Raw genomic sequence first — 16,597 nt, 5'->3', positions numbered from 1 at the left:
TTTTAATATTTTAATATTACACACACACACAAAACTGTAAATTCACTGTAAACACCGTAAACAGAACTTGATATGCACAAAATAATAGAGCAATTTGACTTTTTAGGTTCAAGCAGATTGCATTTATGACCAATAGAAGGCAGCAAACCCCATTAAACTGAACGATGAACCGCATGCTGCCTTCAGGATAATCGAATTTGGTAAAACTTGTCACAACAAGCTATGGATTTTGCTATTTGTAAGCTTGTATGGGTGGGGATGAAGTACTTTTAAAGTATAACAAGCTAGAGTTATGCATTTTAAGAGAATATACATTGTTAAAAGCACTTTCAGAAAGAATGTGTGCAACTTGGAGCGTTACAAACGCCAACTTCTGGGAGGTACCTAAACGCAACACAGAACATTACCTTGACAGACGGAAGCGGGAAATTCAAGCCTGTCGCTGCGTGATTCTTATTTGGGAGAGAAAACGGGACTAAACCACAATTATTCCTCTTAACCGTACTTCACACGTTACCTTGTTAGTACACGTTGACGGTTTGCCAATTCAACAATATGGTAAGATGTTTTTAACAACATTTATATTGCTTTTCTTGTGCTCTCGAGGCGAGCCTCCACGTCGTGTGTCGTTTGTTTACGTCAAAGTTTATTCAAAGTGTTTTACCGCATTTGCTTATATTGTTGAATGTATAATCTCACATACCAGATGCTGGTACTTAAAGAAATCATAGGGTTATTTACATTTCGATTAGTTTGATAAATGTCCAACGAGTACAGTAAAACTCGACGGAGTTGCCGCAAATGGGTGCTGTGTGTCGTAAATTTGCCTGACAAACAGATGTCGTAAATACCTAGTAACCCAACAAATATATTTTTAATTTAATTAAAAACAGTTTAAGTATTAACTTAAGTGTTTCCATACCCGGTTTAACATATTACTTCATGTCCAAGTCTGATTTAAACTAATGTATTAAATGGAGATCCAGCTGAAAACGACTATTATCAGTTTATTTATTTTCTTCTTGACTCCACTTAAATGTAGAATATATGTATAATATATTTATGTTATTCACATGTGAATAATGCTGTATAGTATTTATTGTCTATTAGGGGTGTGGGAAAAAATCGATTCGAATTCGAATCGTGATACACACGTTGTGCGATTCAGAATCCATTCATCCATCTTCTTCCGCTTATCCGAGGTCGGGTCGCGGGGTAAGCAGCCTAAACAGGGAAGCCCAGCCTTCCCTCTCCCCAGCCACTTCGTCCAGCTCAGAATTGATTCTCATTTTTTAAAAATCGATTTATTTTATTTTATTTAAAAAAAATGTTTTTACATTTTTTTTTTTTTTTTTTTTAAATCAATCAATCCAACAAAACAATACACAGCAATACCATAACAATGCAATCCAATTCCAAAACCAAACCCGACCCAGCAACACTCAGAACTGCAATAAACAGAGCAATTGAGAGGAGACACAAACACGACACAGAACAAACCAAAAGTAGTGAAACAAAAATTTTTATTATCAACAACAGTATCAATATGAGTTACAATTTCAACATAGCAGTGATTAGAAATCCCTCATTGACATTATCATTAGACATTTATAAAAATAAAAATAAATGAACAATAGTGTCACAGTGGCTTACACTTGCATCACATCTCATAAGCTTGACAACACACTGTGTCCAATATTTTCACAAACATAAAATAAGTCATATTTTTGGTTCATTTAATAGTTAAAACAAATTTACATTATTGCAATCAGTTGATAAAACATTGTCCTTTACAATTATAAAAGCTTTATACAAAAATCTGCTACTCTGCTTGCATGTCTGCAGACTGGGGTAGATCCTGCTGAAATCCTATGTATTGAATGAATAGAGAATCCCTTTGAATCGGGAAAAAATCGTTTTTGAATCGAGAATCGTGTTGAATTGAAAAAAGAAAAAAAAAGAGATTTTGAATCGAATCGTGACCCCAAGAATCGATATTGAATCGAATCGTGGGACACCCAAAGATTCACAGCCCTATTGTCTATTGTAAGCGAACTGTGGTGCTGAATTTCCCCCGGGATCAATAAAGTACTTTCTATTCTATTCTATTCTATTTGTGATGATTCTCATTTCTTCCATTCATGTTTCTGTTTTAAGTCCAAAAAGAAAGGACTAAGTTTGGAGGAGAAAAGAAGCCGCATGATGGAGATTTTCTTTGAAACTGTAAGTTCATAACTACACAGGAAAAACAAGGTGATATGCAATATACTCAAAACTGGACTGTGAAATCAATGTGAATATAATTAAAAGTGTCAGAATAATGGTGGTTATCTGTGCTTTATCCTGTAGAAGGATGTGTTTCAGCTGAAAGACATTGAGAAGATTGCCCCAAAGACAAAGGGAATAGGTGAGTTCTGACAAATTAATCAACAAAAATAATAACTTCTTATTTTGTTTTTATTCTGAATTAATTATAATTGCATTTTCTGCCTTTCTGCTCATTGTAATGTGAATGTACTGCAACATCCATCCATCCATTTAATGATTCTAAAAGTATTCCAGCCTAATGGAGTTTTAACCAGCAGAGGGTACAATTGGGCCATTAATCTATTGCCTAAATGGGCATGGAAACAGGAAGCAAACAGGAAGAGTGCATACTGAGATACCTTTTTTGCATTAAGAATCAACAATTAAATGATTGCCTAAATGGGAAATGAAACATAATGCAAACAGGAAGAGTGAATACTAATATAGTTTTGCATGAAGAAGTAACAGTTCATTACAATGTTGTGTATATATTATATATACAGAATAGATGACACTTGATGGAAAGTGTATGGAATGATGTTTACCAAGTTGATTAATACTTTCAACTTCAGTTTTGATGTGCTAATATTTTTCTATGACAGTGGAGTCCAAGGTGCAGGGGTCATTTAAAGCCTACGCACAGCTTGTTTTGCATTTTAAATATATAATTTAAAAAATGAAGCAAATAGCGTAATATAATGATGCTACTTAAACCAAGTTATTATTTATTTATGTATTTTTTTTAACTAATTAATTAATTACAAATGTTGATAGTATTAAAAATATTAGTAATAATACAGTAATATATGCAGTGCAATCATTTGGAAAGAAACATAATGTAAATGAATTAATACAAATAAGTAGTAATTGTAAATATAATAAAATAAATAATGATATCAATATATTAATAAAGAAGCCATATTGTGTAATTATTTTGTTGGTGCAATTCCATCCATCCATGTTCTACCGCTTGTGCCTTTTTGAGGTTGCAAGGGCCTGGAGCCTATCACTTATAATATGAAAAGTCAATAGTGTGAGGGTAAACATGAACTGAACAGTAGTTGGGAAGTTTTCTATTTGCAAGGCCTACATTACAGCAGTGTTTCTGAACCATAGGGCTGGGACCTATTGGTGGGCCGCAAGCGTCCCCTAGAACAGTGTTTTTCAACCTTTTCTGAGCCAAGGCACATTTTTTTTCATTGAAAAATGAAACTCAGCAGCCGATATTGACAATTAAAAAGTCGTTCTCGCAATTGTTGGATATGACTTTAAACCATAACCAACTATGCATCACTATAACTCTTGTCTCAAAGTAGGTGTACTGTCACCACCTGTCACATCACGCCGTGACTTATTTGGAGTTTTTTGGTGTTTTCCTGTGTGTCGTGTTTTAATTCTTGTTCTTGTCTTGTGCTCCTATTTTGGTGGCTTTTCCTGTTTTGTTGGTATTTTACTCGGCAAATTTTAATGACTTTTTTTTATATGATTACTCCCCTTGTAAAATATCTCTTAAATTAAGGTACCGGTTTGATTTTAGCAAGAAAGGAAAAAAAAGTTGTATATGTATATTATACTCCATTAAGGAATCTTGAACGCTATTCCCCGCACCTGCTTTGTTTTCGCAATCAAGACTATTTAAGTTGTGCAGATGCTATCCTTCTTTGTGGGACATTGTTGATTGTCATGTAGTTTGTGGACGCCGTCTGCTCCACACGCTTTAAGTCTTTGCTGTCGTCCAGCATTCTGTTTTTGTTTACTTTGCAGCCAGTTCGGTTTTAGTTTTGTTCTGCATAGCCATCCCTAAGCTTCAAAGCCTTTTCTTAGCGGCACTCGCCTTTTGTTTATTTTTGGTTTAAGCGTTAGATACCTTTTTACCTGCACACTGCCTCCCGCTGTCGTGTGCATATTGTGATCACGACAAACCATGTTCCCGACATCTACAATGCAATTAGCTACCTGCTGCCACCTACTGATATGGAAGAGTATTACACGGCTGCTCTGCCGAATTCTAGACAGCACCGACACTCAACTACGGCACATTATTTGTGGATTATAATTACTGGTGTGCAAAAAATGTTTTTAACCCAATTAGGTGAAATTACATAATCTCCCACGGCACACCAGACTGTATCTCACGGCCGTGAGATAGAGTGGTTTGAAAAACACTGCACTAAGGAACGGCACATTATTTGCAAATTATAATTCTACTTTTGTAAAAAATATTTTTTGGACCAATTAGATGAAGTTGCATTATTTCCCACGGCACACCAGACAATATCTCACGGCACACAGTGGTTGAAAAACACTGCCCTAGAGCAGTGGTCCACAACCACCGTGCCATGGCCCGGTACCGGTCCGTGGATCGATTGGTACCGGGCCGCACAAGAAATGTAAAAAAAAAAAAAAAGGTTTTTTTTTATATATATATTTCTGGTTCCTACATTATATATCAATATAGATCAATACAGTCCGCAGGGATACAGTCCGTAAGCATACATCATTGTATTTTTTTATGACAAAAAAAAAATAATAATAATAATCTTAAGCACACAAAATATGACTAAAGTGGTGAAGCAGTCCATTTGCACTTTGACAGTTTAGTTAAGAAACATTCATTATGAATTTAGGATATTTTTCGTGGCGTAACATAATTGTATGTACATTTATTTTTCTTCAGTTATTTATGACTCCCTTATTCAGTATATTTAGTTAGTATTCCTTTTTCTAATAAGCCTGACCTAAGACTAAGGTTTATGTGGTAAATAAATAACCTTTGTGATTAACACATGCTTTTATATCATTTGATAAGGTTGTAAACTAATAGGTTAGATATAATTATTGAATATGATTAAATCAAGAGTAAGATGACTAATTCAGTGCTAATATTTGAGTGGGCCCTGGGCTCCTATGAAGTGAAAAGTTGGGCTCTGAGATCAAAAAGGTTAAGATTTCCTGCATTACACATGTTATTTTTGTGCCAATATTGCTTTAACAGCTTGAAGAAATCCAATTCCTATTTTCTTGTTCCGCGTTTTAATGTGAAGAGGTTTCGTTCTGGGCCTGAGGCAATGCTGCTGCCTTTCACTTTAGCTTTTTTCCCCACTTCTGTTTAAACAAGACCGTCTGTGTTTCATTGCCAAGAGCAAGGTGGTCCAAACCTTTGATGTACGATCCAATTTCGTTTCAGTCAATATTTGTTTATTTTTTATGATATGTCACGGGCCAATAATTTTAAAAAAAAGAGCCGGACTTTGGACATCCCTGGTTAAAAGCCTATAACCACCCTGGAAGGGCTGTTGCGACTGTGAAAGAGACAGGCTTATAGGAAAGAGGAAGTCTCAATAATGACACCACTATGCTGCTTTGTTATCACTCTCCATTTCCTTTCACTTGTTCAAGGATAACATCTTTACAGGCCTCGAATTTTAACTTTTTAAGGTTTTTTTTAATTAATTTTTCCTGTTAATTAAAAAATTTGACGGTATTATTAATCGTCTGCAAAAAATACGTTAAACCAAGCGGTTGGCTCCGTTTACTCCAAGGAGAAATCTCCGGAGCAAAGTCTGTGTAGTTAGTCCGGCATGATTATCAAGCCAACAACGCCAGTGCGCATGCGCCTGACCTTGTGTGTGTGTATATATATCTATATATATATATATATAGATATATATATATATATATATATATATAGATATATATATACACACACACAAGGTGACCTTGTGTGTGTGTATATATATCTATATATATATATATATAGATATATATATATATATATATATATATAGATATATATATACACACACACAAGGTCAGGCTGCAATATATATATATATATATATATAGATATAGATATATATACACACACACAAGGTCAGGCGCATGTTATATGGGCGACAGCAGAAAAAAATATCACATTATTTTTTTCATATCATCCAATCTCGATTATTATCAAATTAAAACGGATTGGCCCGTACATTATTATACCGAGTACCGCATCCCTACGGTTTACTCCTGCAGTATCTTGCAACAGACATTTCTGCTTCTTTTTTGGTACGTTACGTGGGGGTAAACAGAATAACCTTTCTTCCTCTCAAAGTTATTTAGTTTTTTGTCTTGTCATCACAAACATTCTGCAGTAAACAAAGTATAATTGTTGTAGTAATTACTACAAGACTTTTATTTCAAGTGAACAAATGGGAGCCATTACCTCCCTGCTTGGCACTCAGCATCAAGGGTTGGAATTGGGGGTTAAATCGCCAAAAATGATTCCCGGGCGTGGCCATCACTGCTGCCCACTGCTCCCCTCACCTCCCAGGGGGTGAACAAGGGTGATGAGTCAAATGCAGAGAATAATTTCGCCACACCTAGTGTGTGTGTGACAATCATTGGTACTTTAACTTAATTTACTAAACAACACTTTCAAATGGTAAATTATTATTTGTGTTCTCAAATAACTTGTATACATCAGTGCTTCTCACCAGTGTTTTGGAAACAACAAGCAGTGACCCAAATTGTGGGAGTTTTTAAAACTCAAATTCTGTATCTTGTATTGAATGAAAATACAGTAAAGTGCAGTTTTGAATTTGAGGTACTGTAAAATAATGTGTACCAACACATACAACAAGTTTAATGATTAATTCAGGAACAAAATGTTTTTTAAATTTTTATCCACAAACAAACAAACAAAAGACAAAGTGTCTCTCTGCAGACTCTTTTTAGATCATGTTACATCAGAGAAGTGGAATCTTTGCAGACACAAACATAAAGTCTGATTACAAAATAATTATATATAAAAATGCCTTTTTTGATTAAATTATTGAGTGTGTGGATTCTTCCAGTCAGGACCAACACAGTCACATAGTTGTTCTGAGTGCCTGCAAGTCCGCATTCTGGGCAGTACTACTGGTGCGCTGCAGCAGATAGTGAAACTAAAGGGTCTGCTCCTTTTCAATTTAGTTTCAACTTATGTGCTAGTGTTAGTCATCTTTCTCTATTTTGTTCTCCTGGGCTGCACTTCCAGCTTTGTAAGGGGAAGAGGCACAACGCTGATTGAACATTCATTACGTCGTGACAAGCCTCACTTTCGCGACGGTGGAATGGGAGGCCGTGCACACGGACACACTTTCACACAAACACACACACATTCACAGACACACGCAGCATCACGGTCAATAAAGGTGGATTGTTCCGTGCAGGATTATACCAAACATGGTTGCTGCCCTACTGTTTACAACAGCGGTAACTTCTAAACAGACATATCCACCATGTTTGATCGAGGAAATATGCTAAGAGCTGATCACCATGATCGAACTCAAATCAACTATCACGTTCATATAATCGCCCAGCCCTACTTATAATACAATATGATAGATTTAAACAGCTGCCCTCTCCCTTCTCACACGATGGACTATTACCCGCTGCTGCGCAGACTTAATTCAGGAAGACGGACCAAAACAAACCCGTTGCCGCGGTTTTGAGAATTTTTATAAAGATGAGTTACGGGAGTTGCCTAAGTGGAAGCAGTTTTAATTCACACCATGAATTTACCATGAATTGATTAACGTGGACCCTGACTTAAACAAGTTGAAAAACTTATTCGGGTGTTACCATTTAGTGGTCAATTGTACGGAATATGTACTGTACTGTGCAATCTACTAATAAAAGTCTCAATCAATCAAAACCACTAAGGGCGTCAGGCTTTTTCTCAGGGACACCGTTTTTCATTACAAATATGTGATGAAAAACTATTGTAACCGAGGGGCTGTTAAGATGTAGAGCTAACTCGGCATGGTAGGAACCCGAGAAGCACTTTTTTAAAGTCAACAGCCTTGTCTCGTTCAAACACGGTCACCGCCAAGAGCTCTCTTTTTCCCACCAGTCATACACTTTCGGACTTCATAATAATAGCCACGCACAGTAGCAGTGTGAATCTTTAAGCACCTAACGATTGGATCTGATTCCTGGGGTGACTTTGATTGATTGATTGAAACTTTTAATAGTAGATTGCACAGTACAGTACATATTCCGTACAATTGACCACTAAATGGTAACACCCGAATACGTTTTTCAACTTGTTTAAGTCGGGGTCCACGTTAATCAATTCATGGTACAAATATATACTATCATCATAATACAGTCATCACACAAGTTAATCATCAGAGTATATACATTGAATTATTTGCAATATCAAATTAACATTAGAGCTGGCCAGCCGGTATTATACAGCGCATTCACCGCTAATACTCATACTTGCCAACCCTCCCGATTTTCACAGGAGACTCACGGATTTCAGTGCCCCTCCCGAAAATCTCCCGGGGCAACCATTCTCCCGAATTTCTCCCGGTCAGCATTATTGGGGGCGTGCCTTAAAGGCACTGCCTTCAATGTCCTCTACAACCTGTCGTCACGTCAGCTTTTCCTCCATACAAACAGCGTGCCGGCCCAGCCACATATCACATGCAGCTTTTACACACACATAAGTGAATGCAAGGCATACTTGATCAACAGCCATACAGGTTACACTGAGGGTGGCCGTATAAACAACTTTAACACTGTTACAAATATGCGCCACACTGTGAACCCACACCAAACAAGAATGACAAACACATTTCGGGAGAACATCAGCACCGTAACACAACGTAAACACAACAGAACAAATACCCAGAACCCCTTGCAGCACTAACTCTTCCGGGACGCTACAATATACACCCCCGCTACCACCAAACCCCGCCAACGCCCACCAAGTTAATGTTGATATTTACCTCAGAAGGCTGCAAATAGAAAAGAGGCATTCCATTTTTTATTTACATTTTATTTAATATACCATTGATGTTTTTTCGTTTAGTTTTTTGAAAGTTGATTTTGCATTATTAAGTTATATAAGCGTTGCTTGTTCCATATTCAGTGTTAAAGCAAATCAGTGTATCAAACTGAGCAATAATTAACGTTTTATTCATGCACTTCTTGCTACTTCAAGGCTTGAATGTTTGATTCATTCATTATTGTTATTTTATTTTCAAATGTATTATTAGCCTGTGGAAAAAGTTTATTTTGATATTTTACCTCAAAAGGCTGCAAATAGAAAAGAGGCATTACATTTTTATTTAAATTTTATTTGATATGCCATTGATATTTTTTAATTATTTTTATTATTATTTGAAACTCGATTTTGCATGTCACTTTAAAGTTATATAAGCCTTGCTTGTTCAATATTCAATGCAAAACTTGTTTGGGTCCCTATTAAAAGGTTAATTTGTTTAACCTTGGCCCGCGGCTTTGTTCAGTTTTAAATTTTGGCCCAATCTGTATTTGAGTTTGACACCCCTGGTCTAGACGATTAGATTCAGAATTGATTCAACACGATTACCAATTCAAATTGATTCTTGCGATGTATTATTTGAAACTTTTTCAAAACAGCTCCTCTGGTTGCACGGAGATGGCCTAAAAAACATATTTTTTTAAATGAATTCATAGAAAAGCAATTTTTAATCTATTTAGATTTGGGATGAGTAAGAGTCAAGATTCGGATTTGATTCGATTTTTGTTTTTTTGTGCACCTTTACTGTGCCGACCGACTGTGCTAACAAATACTGATCTCCGAAAAATTATTATGTGTTTAATTTTCCTAACTTTCTATGAAAGTAAAAGCAATGTGCGGCTCGCCAAGCTTGATTGTGCAACTTGCAGGGCAGTTTTTTAGCACATGCTAAATGACCATGTTGCTTTTTTGATGTGGGAGGGCCCAACGACCAGGTTTGCCTTTATGCCCCTGAAAAGAACAAGAGAGACGTTGTTCTTGGCGCGACTACGTATTCTTTCCCCGCCACACTTCTCGTCTTTTTGTGCAGTGTTATTAATCTATGGAAGTGCCTACGTAACCAGGAAACGTCAGAACACGAGGACGGCCTGTATTATGGACTTGGGTGTTTACACTTGTTTTGGACCTTGGCCAGATCAAGTGCTTGTGGTCTGGTCCTGTCTGCTGTTTTCACAAAAGGAGTTTGGCTCAGGTTTTACCCAACACTCATACAGTTAAGTGGGGTAATTGATACAGTCGTTATGGAGCTATTACCATAGAAACAATGACGCAGCCCAGTTACCCCCAGTATACGGCAGCTTAGAGGTGTGGTGTTTGACGTGCAGAGAACAGCGAGCTCTTACTATGTGTGTGCGCGTGTAAGCGTGTGTTTGGGTGAGCACGGCACTTAAGTGGACACAACAATAACGTGTTAGAAATTGGATCGCGTTGCTCGGCCCGTGATTGGAAGCACATGTTCCTGAGCCCCTTACAAGGGCATGATGTCGTTACTTCGTGATGGAGGGGGAAGGGGACGTTTCCTGCAGAATGTGCTTCAAAAAAAGAGAGAAAAGCAAGCCCCTTCAAGAGGAAATGGGACAAAAATGTTTTTTAATCCATTTGGTATTTTCTCAACGTGAAGCTACTCATAGCCCAGCACATAAGTCTGCCAATGTGTTTTTTTGTTGTTGTTTTTGGGTGCATTGCCATGCAGGAGTGTCACGTTTCACCGCTGACACTGTGCAGGATGCTGGGCTACTCAGCGACGTGTAGAACACAGACTTTTTGACATTTTAGCCGCAGATGTTATGTAATAATACCAAAAATATATATTGAAAACAACTATCCCTCATGGCAGGATTTTTCAACCTTTTTTGAGCCAAGGCACTTTTTTTGCGTTAAAAAAATCAGGAGGCACACCACCAGCAGAAATCTTTAAAAAAACGAAACTTAGTTGACAGTAAAAAGTCGTTGTTGCAATTGTTGGATATGAATTCAAACCATAACCAACCATGCATCACTATAGCTCTTGTCTCAAAGTAGGTGTACTGTCACTACCTGTCACATCACGCTGTTACGTATTTGGAGTTTTTTTTGCTGTTTTCCTGTGTGTAATGTTTTAGTTCTTGTCTTGCGCTCCTATTTTGGTGGCTTTTTCTCTTTTTTGGTATTTTCCTGTAGCAGTTTCATGTCTTCCTTTGAGCGATATTTCCCGCATCTACTTTGTTTTTATCCTTCTTCGTGCGGACATCTTGGATTGTCATGTTCGGATGGACATTGTGAACGCCGTCTTTTCTCCACAGTAAGTCTTTGCTGTCGTCCAGCATTCTGTTTTTGTTTACTTTGTAGCCAGTTCAGTTTTTAGTTTCGTTCTGCATAGCCTTCCCTAAGCTTCAATGCCTTTTTCTTAGGGGCACTCACCTTTTGTTTATTTTTGGTTTAAGCATTAGATACCCTTTTACCTGCACGCTGCCTCCCGCTGTTTCCGACATCTACAAGCAATTAGCTACCTGCTGCCACCTACTGATATGGAAGAGTATTACACAGTTACTCTGCCAAGCTCTAGACAGCACTGACACTCAACAACAACACATCATTTGCAGACTATAATTACTGGTTTGCAAAAAATATTTTTTACCCAAAATAGGTGAAATTAGATAATCTTCCATGGCACACCAGACTGTATTTCAGGGCACACAGTGGTTGAAAAACACTGCCTCATGGTATGTTGGCCTAAACAGTTCCACCTCCCAAAAAAAATAATGAAAATAATAATTTCCAGAGTCAAACTGTGGCCATCCTAAAATCTTTATTCACTCTACAAGCAAAGTTTTAGGTCACTTTTTAAAGATTAAAGATTAAAGTACCAATGATTGTCACTCACACACTAGATGTGGTGAAATTTGTCCTCTGCATTTGTCCCATCCCCTTGGGGAGCAGTGGGCAGATGAGTAACATTATAAACCAGGGGTGTTAAACTTGTTTTCATTGAGGGCCACACCACAGTTATGAAGGTATAAGGATTTGTCTCATATTATTATTACATCTGCCTATGCCAGTGGTTCTCAAACCTTTTTCACCAACACCTCAGAAAGAAATGGTCCTCCAAGTACCACCGTAATGACCAACATAAAATACAGTAGCATAGTAGACCTAAGTCTTCATTAAAAACAAGGCAGATGTTTTATTTAACAAGTATATTTAATATATTTGGCCACTGTAACATTACACACAGTTTGAACAGTAACACTGTGTTTGAATATAGAACAATTAAACTTTACTTTAATTACTTTAGTGCGTGCCACTATACGTAGCCCGTGTACTAATACCACCGTTTGAAAATCACTGGCCTATGCATTAGATTATTTATTTTTTAACACTAAAAATATGTAAATAAATAACATTAATAGTGTTTTTTACAGCATATTACTGCAAGTAGGAAAAAAGTACTACCATAAAAACTGGCAGCTCAGTTGCCAGAATTTTACTGTAAAATTGACAGTGTTTTTAAAGTGTGTTACTGTAAAAGGAGAAATAGTACCACTGTTTTTTATTTTTACAGTACAATTCTGAGTTGCCAGTTTTTCTTTACCGCAAAATCTATGGTTGTTGTTTTTACAATGTATTACTGTAAATGGAAAAAATGTTTAGGGTGACAAAATGACAATTTTACAATAAAAAACAGTGGTGCTACATTTCCATTTACAGTAATATGCTTTTAAAACTCTGTAAATTTGATGGTAAAAAACTATCAGCTCAGTCGCCAGAATTTTTACCGTAAAATCTATTGCCATTTTTGCAGTGCATGATTTGATAGAAATCTTGCTTTGAAATCTTAAGTCAGGCAGATATTTAAATTTTTTATAAACATGTTTGGAATGTATCATTAAATAATGTTTGTTGCATTATTAGATAATATTAACGTTTAAAAGACATGTAGTAAATGTATTTTTTATATCAAAATGGAAAGAACAAATTAATTTAGTAAGAAAAGATAATGTACTTTATTGATGCATATTATTTCTAGGCTTTCGCGGGCGATATAAAATGATGTGCTGGGCCTTGAGTTTGAAACCTGTGTTGTAAACTGTCTTATAAGTGTATTAAAATACAGTTTGGTCAACTGTAACGTGACGGAAGCATCACGCAGACGCTGAGTCATTGTTTAACATTCTGAAGTGACACACAAGTGTAAAAAGAAGGTAACTATGGTCAATGTAAAGAAATTAAAATAAGAATCTCATAACAAATGTGAGTCACGTAACTTCCTGTCCATATTCTATGTATATTTTCTTGCCTCCAAAAGACAGTAAAAGCCATCGAAAAAGCAAAATACCACAATTCATTCTGCTAATAGTGTGGGTTTAGCAACTGAGATCCAGCGAAATGGGAGGTTGGAAGGACAGGTTTTTGTGTGACTTTAAAAAAAATGTTTTCTCCATTTTTACCGAGTGGCAAGCTTAACACCGTGGCCCTAAATGCTGCGTCTTACAGCTCCCATGACGGTGAAGGATGTGCTGCAGAGCCTGGTGGACGACAACATGGTAGACTGCGAGCGAGTGGGCACGTCCAACTACTTCTGGGCTTTCCCCAGCAAAGCTCTGCATGCTCGCGAGCTCAGACTAGAGGAGCTGCAGAAGCAGGTGACCACACGCTTTTGGAATGCAAAAATTGGAAATCAGTTCATAAATGTGAGTCTTTTTTGTATGACGAATGGCCAATGCCTTAATCTGGCTGTGTTCTGACAGAGGGCTCACATGCTGTAAACACTGCAACAAAGGGTACACATTAAAGGTGCAGGACCACTTGGGTCCAAATACTGATTAGGTTTGTTGTAAATATACTGCAACACAGAAACTATTTAGAAGTGAATGGAATGAGGTTGATTGAAAATGTCACTGGGTTCTCTTTTAACGTGGGGACATGCTTACGTTCATCTAGAATTAGTAGGCTTCCCCTCTGGTCTTTAAATGTAAAAATTAGGAGTGCACCGAATTTTTTCAGATAACTTACAGCTTCTCAAGAACAATACCTGGTACTCAAACTTTTTTCACCAAGTGCCACCTCAGGAAACACTTGGCTCTCCAAGGACCACCATATTGACCAACATTGAAATACAGTAGTGGAGTAGGCCTTAATAGTCATTAAAAACGAAGCAGAGGATTTTTTAACCAGTATATTAAATATTTTTGGCCACTGTAACATTACACAAAGTTTGAACAGTAACACTGTTTGAATATTTAATTAAGTGATTATTTGGCGACTAAATGGAGCCGACGTACGAATTTGTATATATTTTTTAAATTTTGATTTAACTGTAGTTTGTGCACACATTTCCTTGTGGTTGGCTTTAGGCAAGCTTCTTTAGCAACAGGCATCTTGGTAGGCTCTCAAAACACCGTCGTCAGTTGGCAAATAAGGTTTGAAGTGTTAAAGCCTGATGTTTTTTCCCTCCTCAGGGAATGTTTACTGAACATTCGGTGCAAATATCAGGCGAAAGGTTTGCGTCTTATTGTGATGAAGGTTTTTAGCTCCCCAGAAAACGGCCTTACTGTCATTAGGGAAATGGCATTCTTATATCAGAAAAACACTTTCTGGCTGCTGTTTTCAAGAAAAGGCGACAAACAAGACACCAGTCACCAATTACGGCCAGCAAGTTGCCATATTTGGATTTCCTAAAGCTGTGACGTGAGAAATTCAAAAGAGCCTGTGGAAAGCTCTAATGTTTTCATACATGACCGTTCACAAGATTTGGCAGTGGCAGAAAAGTGAAACCATGACAATCTGACAAAACACACCAACCCCTCGATATGACTCACACCAACATGGTAAATGTTAATGCAAAAGTCTCCGTTTCAAATGTAAGTTAGGTCTAGAATTGCTAAAATATACAATAAATAGGAATAAATAAGTTGTGATTCACATAATAAAATGTACAAGATTATCTCCGTTTTCGATAAGATGGTTATCAGTTTTTAACTTTTTATCACTCTGAGATTCTTAATCCTGGATCTTATTAGTACATTGTTCAACCCCTTTGCATAATCCATTCCATAATTTAACTCCACATACTGTAATGCTAAAGGTCTTAAGTGTTTTACGTGCATACAAATGTTTTAGGTTGAAAAATATGATAATTATTATATAGTCATATACTGTACTTATTATAGTTTTTTGGTATTTAGTATACGTCGAGCTCATTGAATATGTGTGGTGGTCAAGCCAGCGTCTGTTTTCAATGGATACTTGGCGCCTTTTAGCCTTTCTTGTAGAAAAATGCCCTACGCTTGCGTTGTTTTCGGCTGTAGTAACCGTTCAAATCGCGAAAAGAATAAACATTTCTTCAGAGTTCCTCGAGAGGTAATCAAGAATGGCAGAAGAGTGCAAGATTTTATTAAAAAAGACGACAACAGTACCACACACTCCAGTACGAGGGAGCAGAGCCGCAGAATACACGAGTTTGCAGTGACCACTGCATTAAAGGTTTGTTTGATATACTTTTAACGTTTAGTGATTCCATTTTAGTATTATCTTGACATTATTTGTATTTCTTAAGACACATTTTTGCTACGAGTGTTCCGTAAAGCACCAACTCGGCAAGTCTAAATAAAAGAAATCAAATGTGAGCAAAACTTAAAAGACGTAAGCTTTTACCAAAGGCAACGATCATGAATGAAGCTTTCAGCACATACACAATGTTCACATATATAGTTATATTTTGATAAAGACAGGGAAAAACATGCATACTCGCAAAAGGGCAGGCAACAAACATGGCAGTCGACACAGATTTAAATAATGAAATGAAACCTTACACAAGCAAAAATTATGCAAAATCCAGGAGAGTCTTGATACCAAAGTCCTTGATCCAGCCACACACAAAGAAGTTGTATACCTCCATGCTTTTCCGAGTTTTCATCTGTTTTGTTGTGTACAATGATGTTTGGAGCACTCGATAGTTCGATATGTTTGGGAACTCCGATGACGAATAAAACTTTATCACTCGACAAATCTTTTTATTGATAAAGTATAAGGGATGAGGGGCATGGCAACAACTCGACCGAAGGGCACAAGACCGGAATGGATGGAAGGCTTTCGTTGATGACCTATGTTCCTTAGGGAATACTAAGGCCTAAGTAAGTATAAGGGATATATTCTATTGCGTAGTTAGATTTTTTGCTCATATCTGCTTTCTGCGGAATAGGATAGGATAGGATAGAACTTTATTGTCATTGCACAAGTACAACGAAACTATGTTTTCAGCACAAACCCGTTCAAGATTAGACAAACAAACAGTGTACAGAGTTACAGAACAGGAACGCTGATGGGTCGCCAAAGGCGCCCCATAAAAGATAAGAAAAAGGTAAAACGCTGGGGAAGAAGATGAGTAAAAAAATACAATCTAGACTGGGCTCCTAAAGGGGCCTAGTCTGGAGTGGGAAAAAACCTCCATGCAATGCACACATAAACACGTTACATTTAATCACGACAACT

The 16,597-nt window shown here is 37.0% G+C and overlaps 1 protein-coding gene across 1 annotated transcript in view; it reads left to right on the top strand.

The window, feature by feature from the left end:
• The first annotated feature begins 389 nt into the window (after positions 1 to 389).
• mnd1 (meiotic nuclear divisions 1 homolog (S. cerevisiae)) overlaps positions 390 to 16,597 on the top strand; it is a 23,850-nt gene continuing 7,642 nt past the window's right edge. Inside the window, exons 1-4 of the mRNA XM_062026065.1 lie at positions 390 to 558; positions 2,158 to 2,223; positions 2,350 to 2,407; positions 13,601 to 13,749. Coding sequence (XP_061882049.1) covers positions 556 to 558; positions 2,158 to 2,223; positions 2,350 to 2,407; positions 13,601 to 13,749 — 276 coding nt within the window. The 5' untranslated portion in view covers positions 390 to 555. The remainder of the gene's footprint in view (positions 559 to 2,157; positions 2,224 to 2,349; positions 2,408 to 13,600; positions 13,750 to 16,597) is intronic.

The sequence above is a fragment of the Entelurus aequoreus genome, linkage group LG18 (assembly GCF_033978785.1).
Source record: "Entelurus aequoreus isolate RoL-2023_Sb linkage group LG18, RoL_Eaeq_v1.1, whole genome shotgun sequence".
Classification (NCBI taxonomy): Eukaryota; Metazoa; Chordata; class Actinopteri; order Syngnathiformes; family Syngnathidae; genus Entelurus; species Entelurus aequoreus.
Note: the sequence above shows the minus strand (reverse complement) of the source record. Positions and strands in the feature narration are given on the sequence as shown.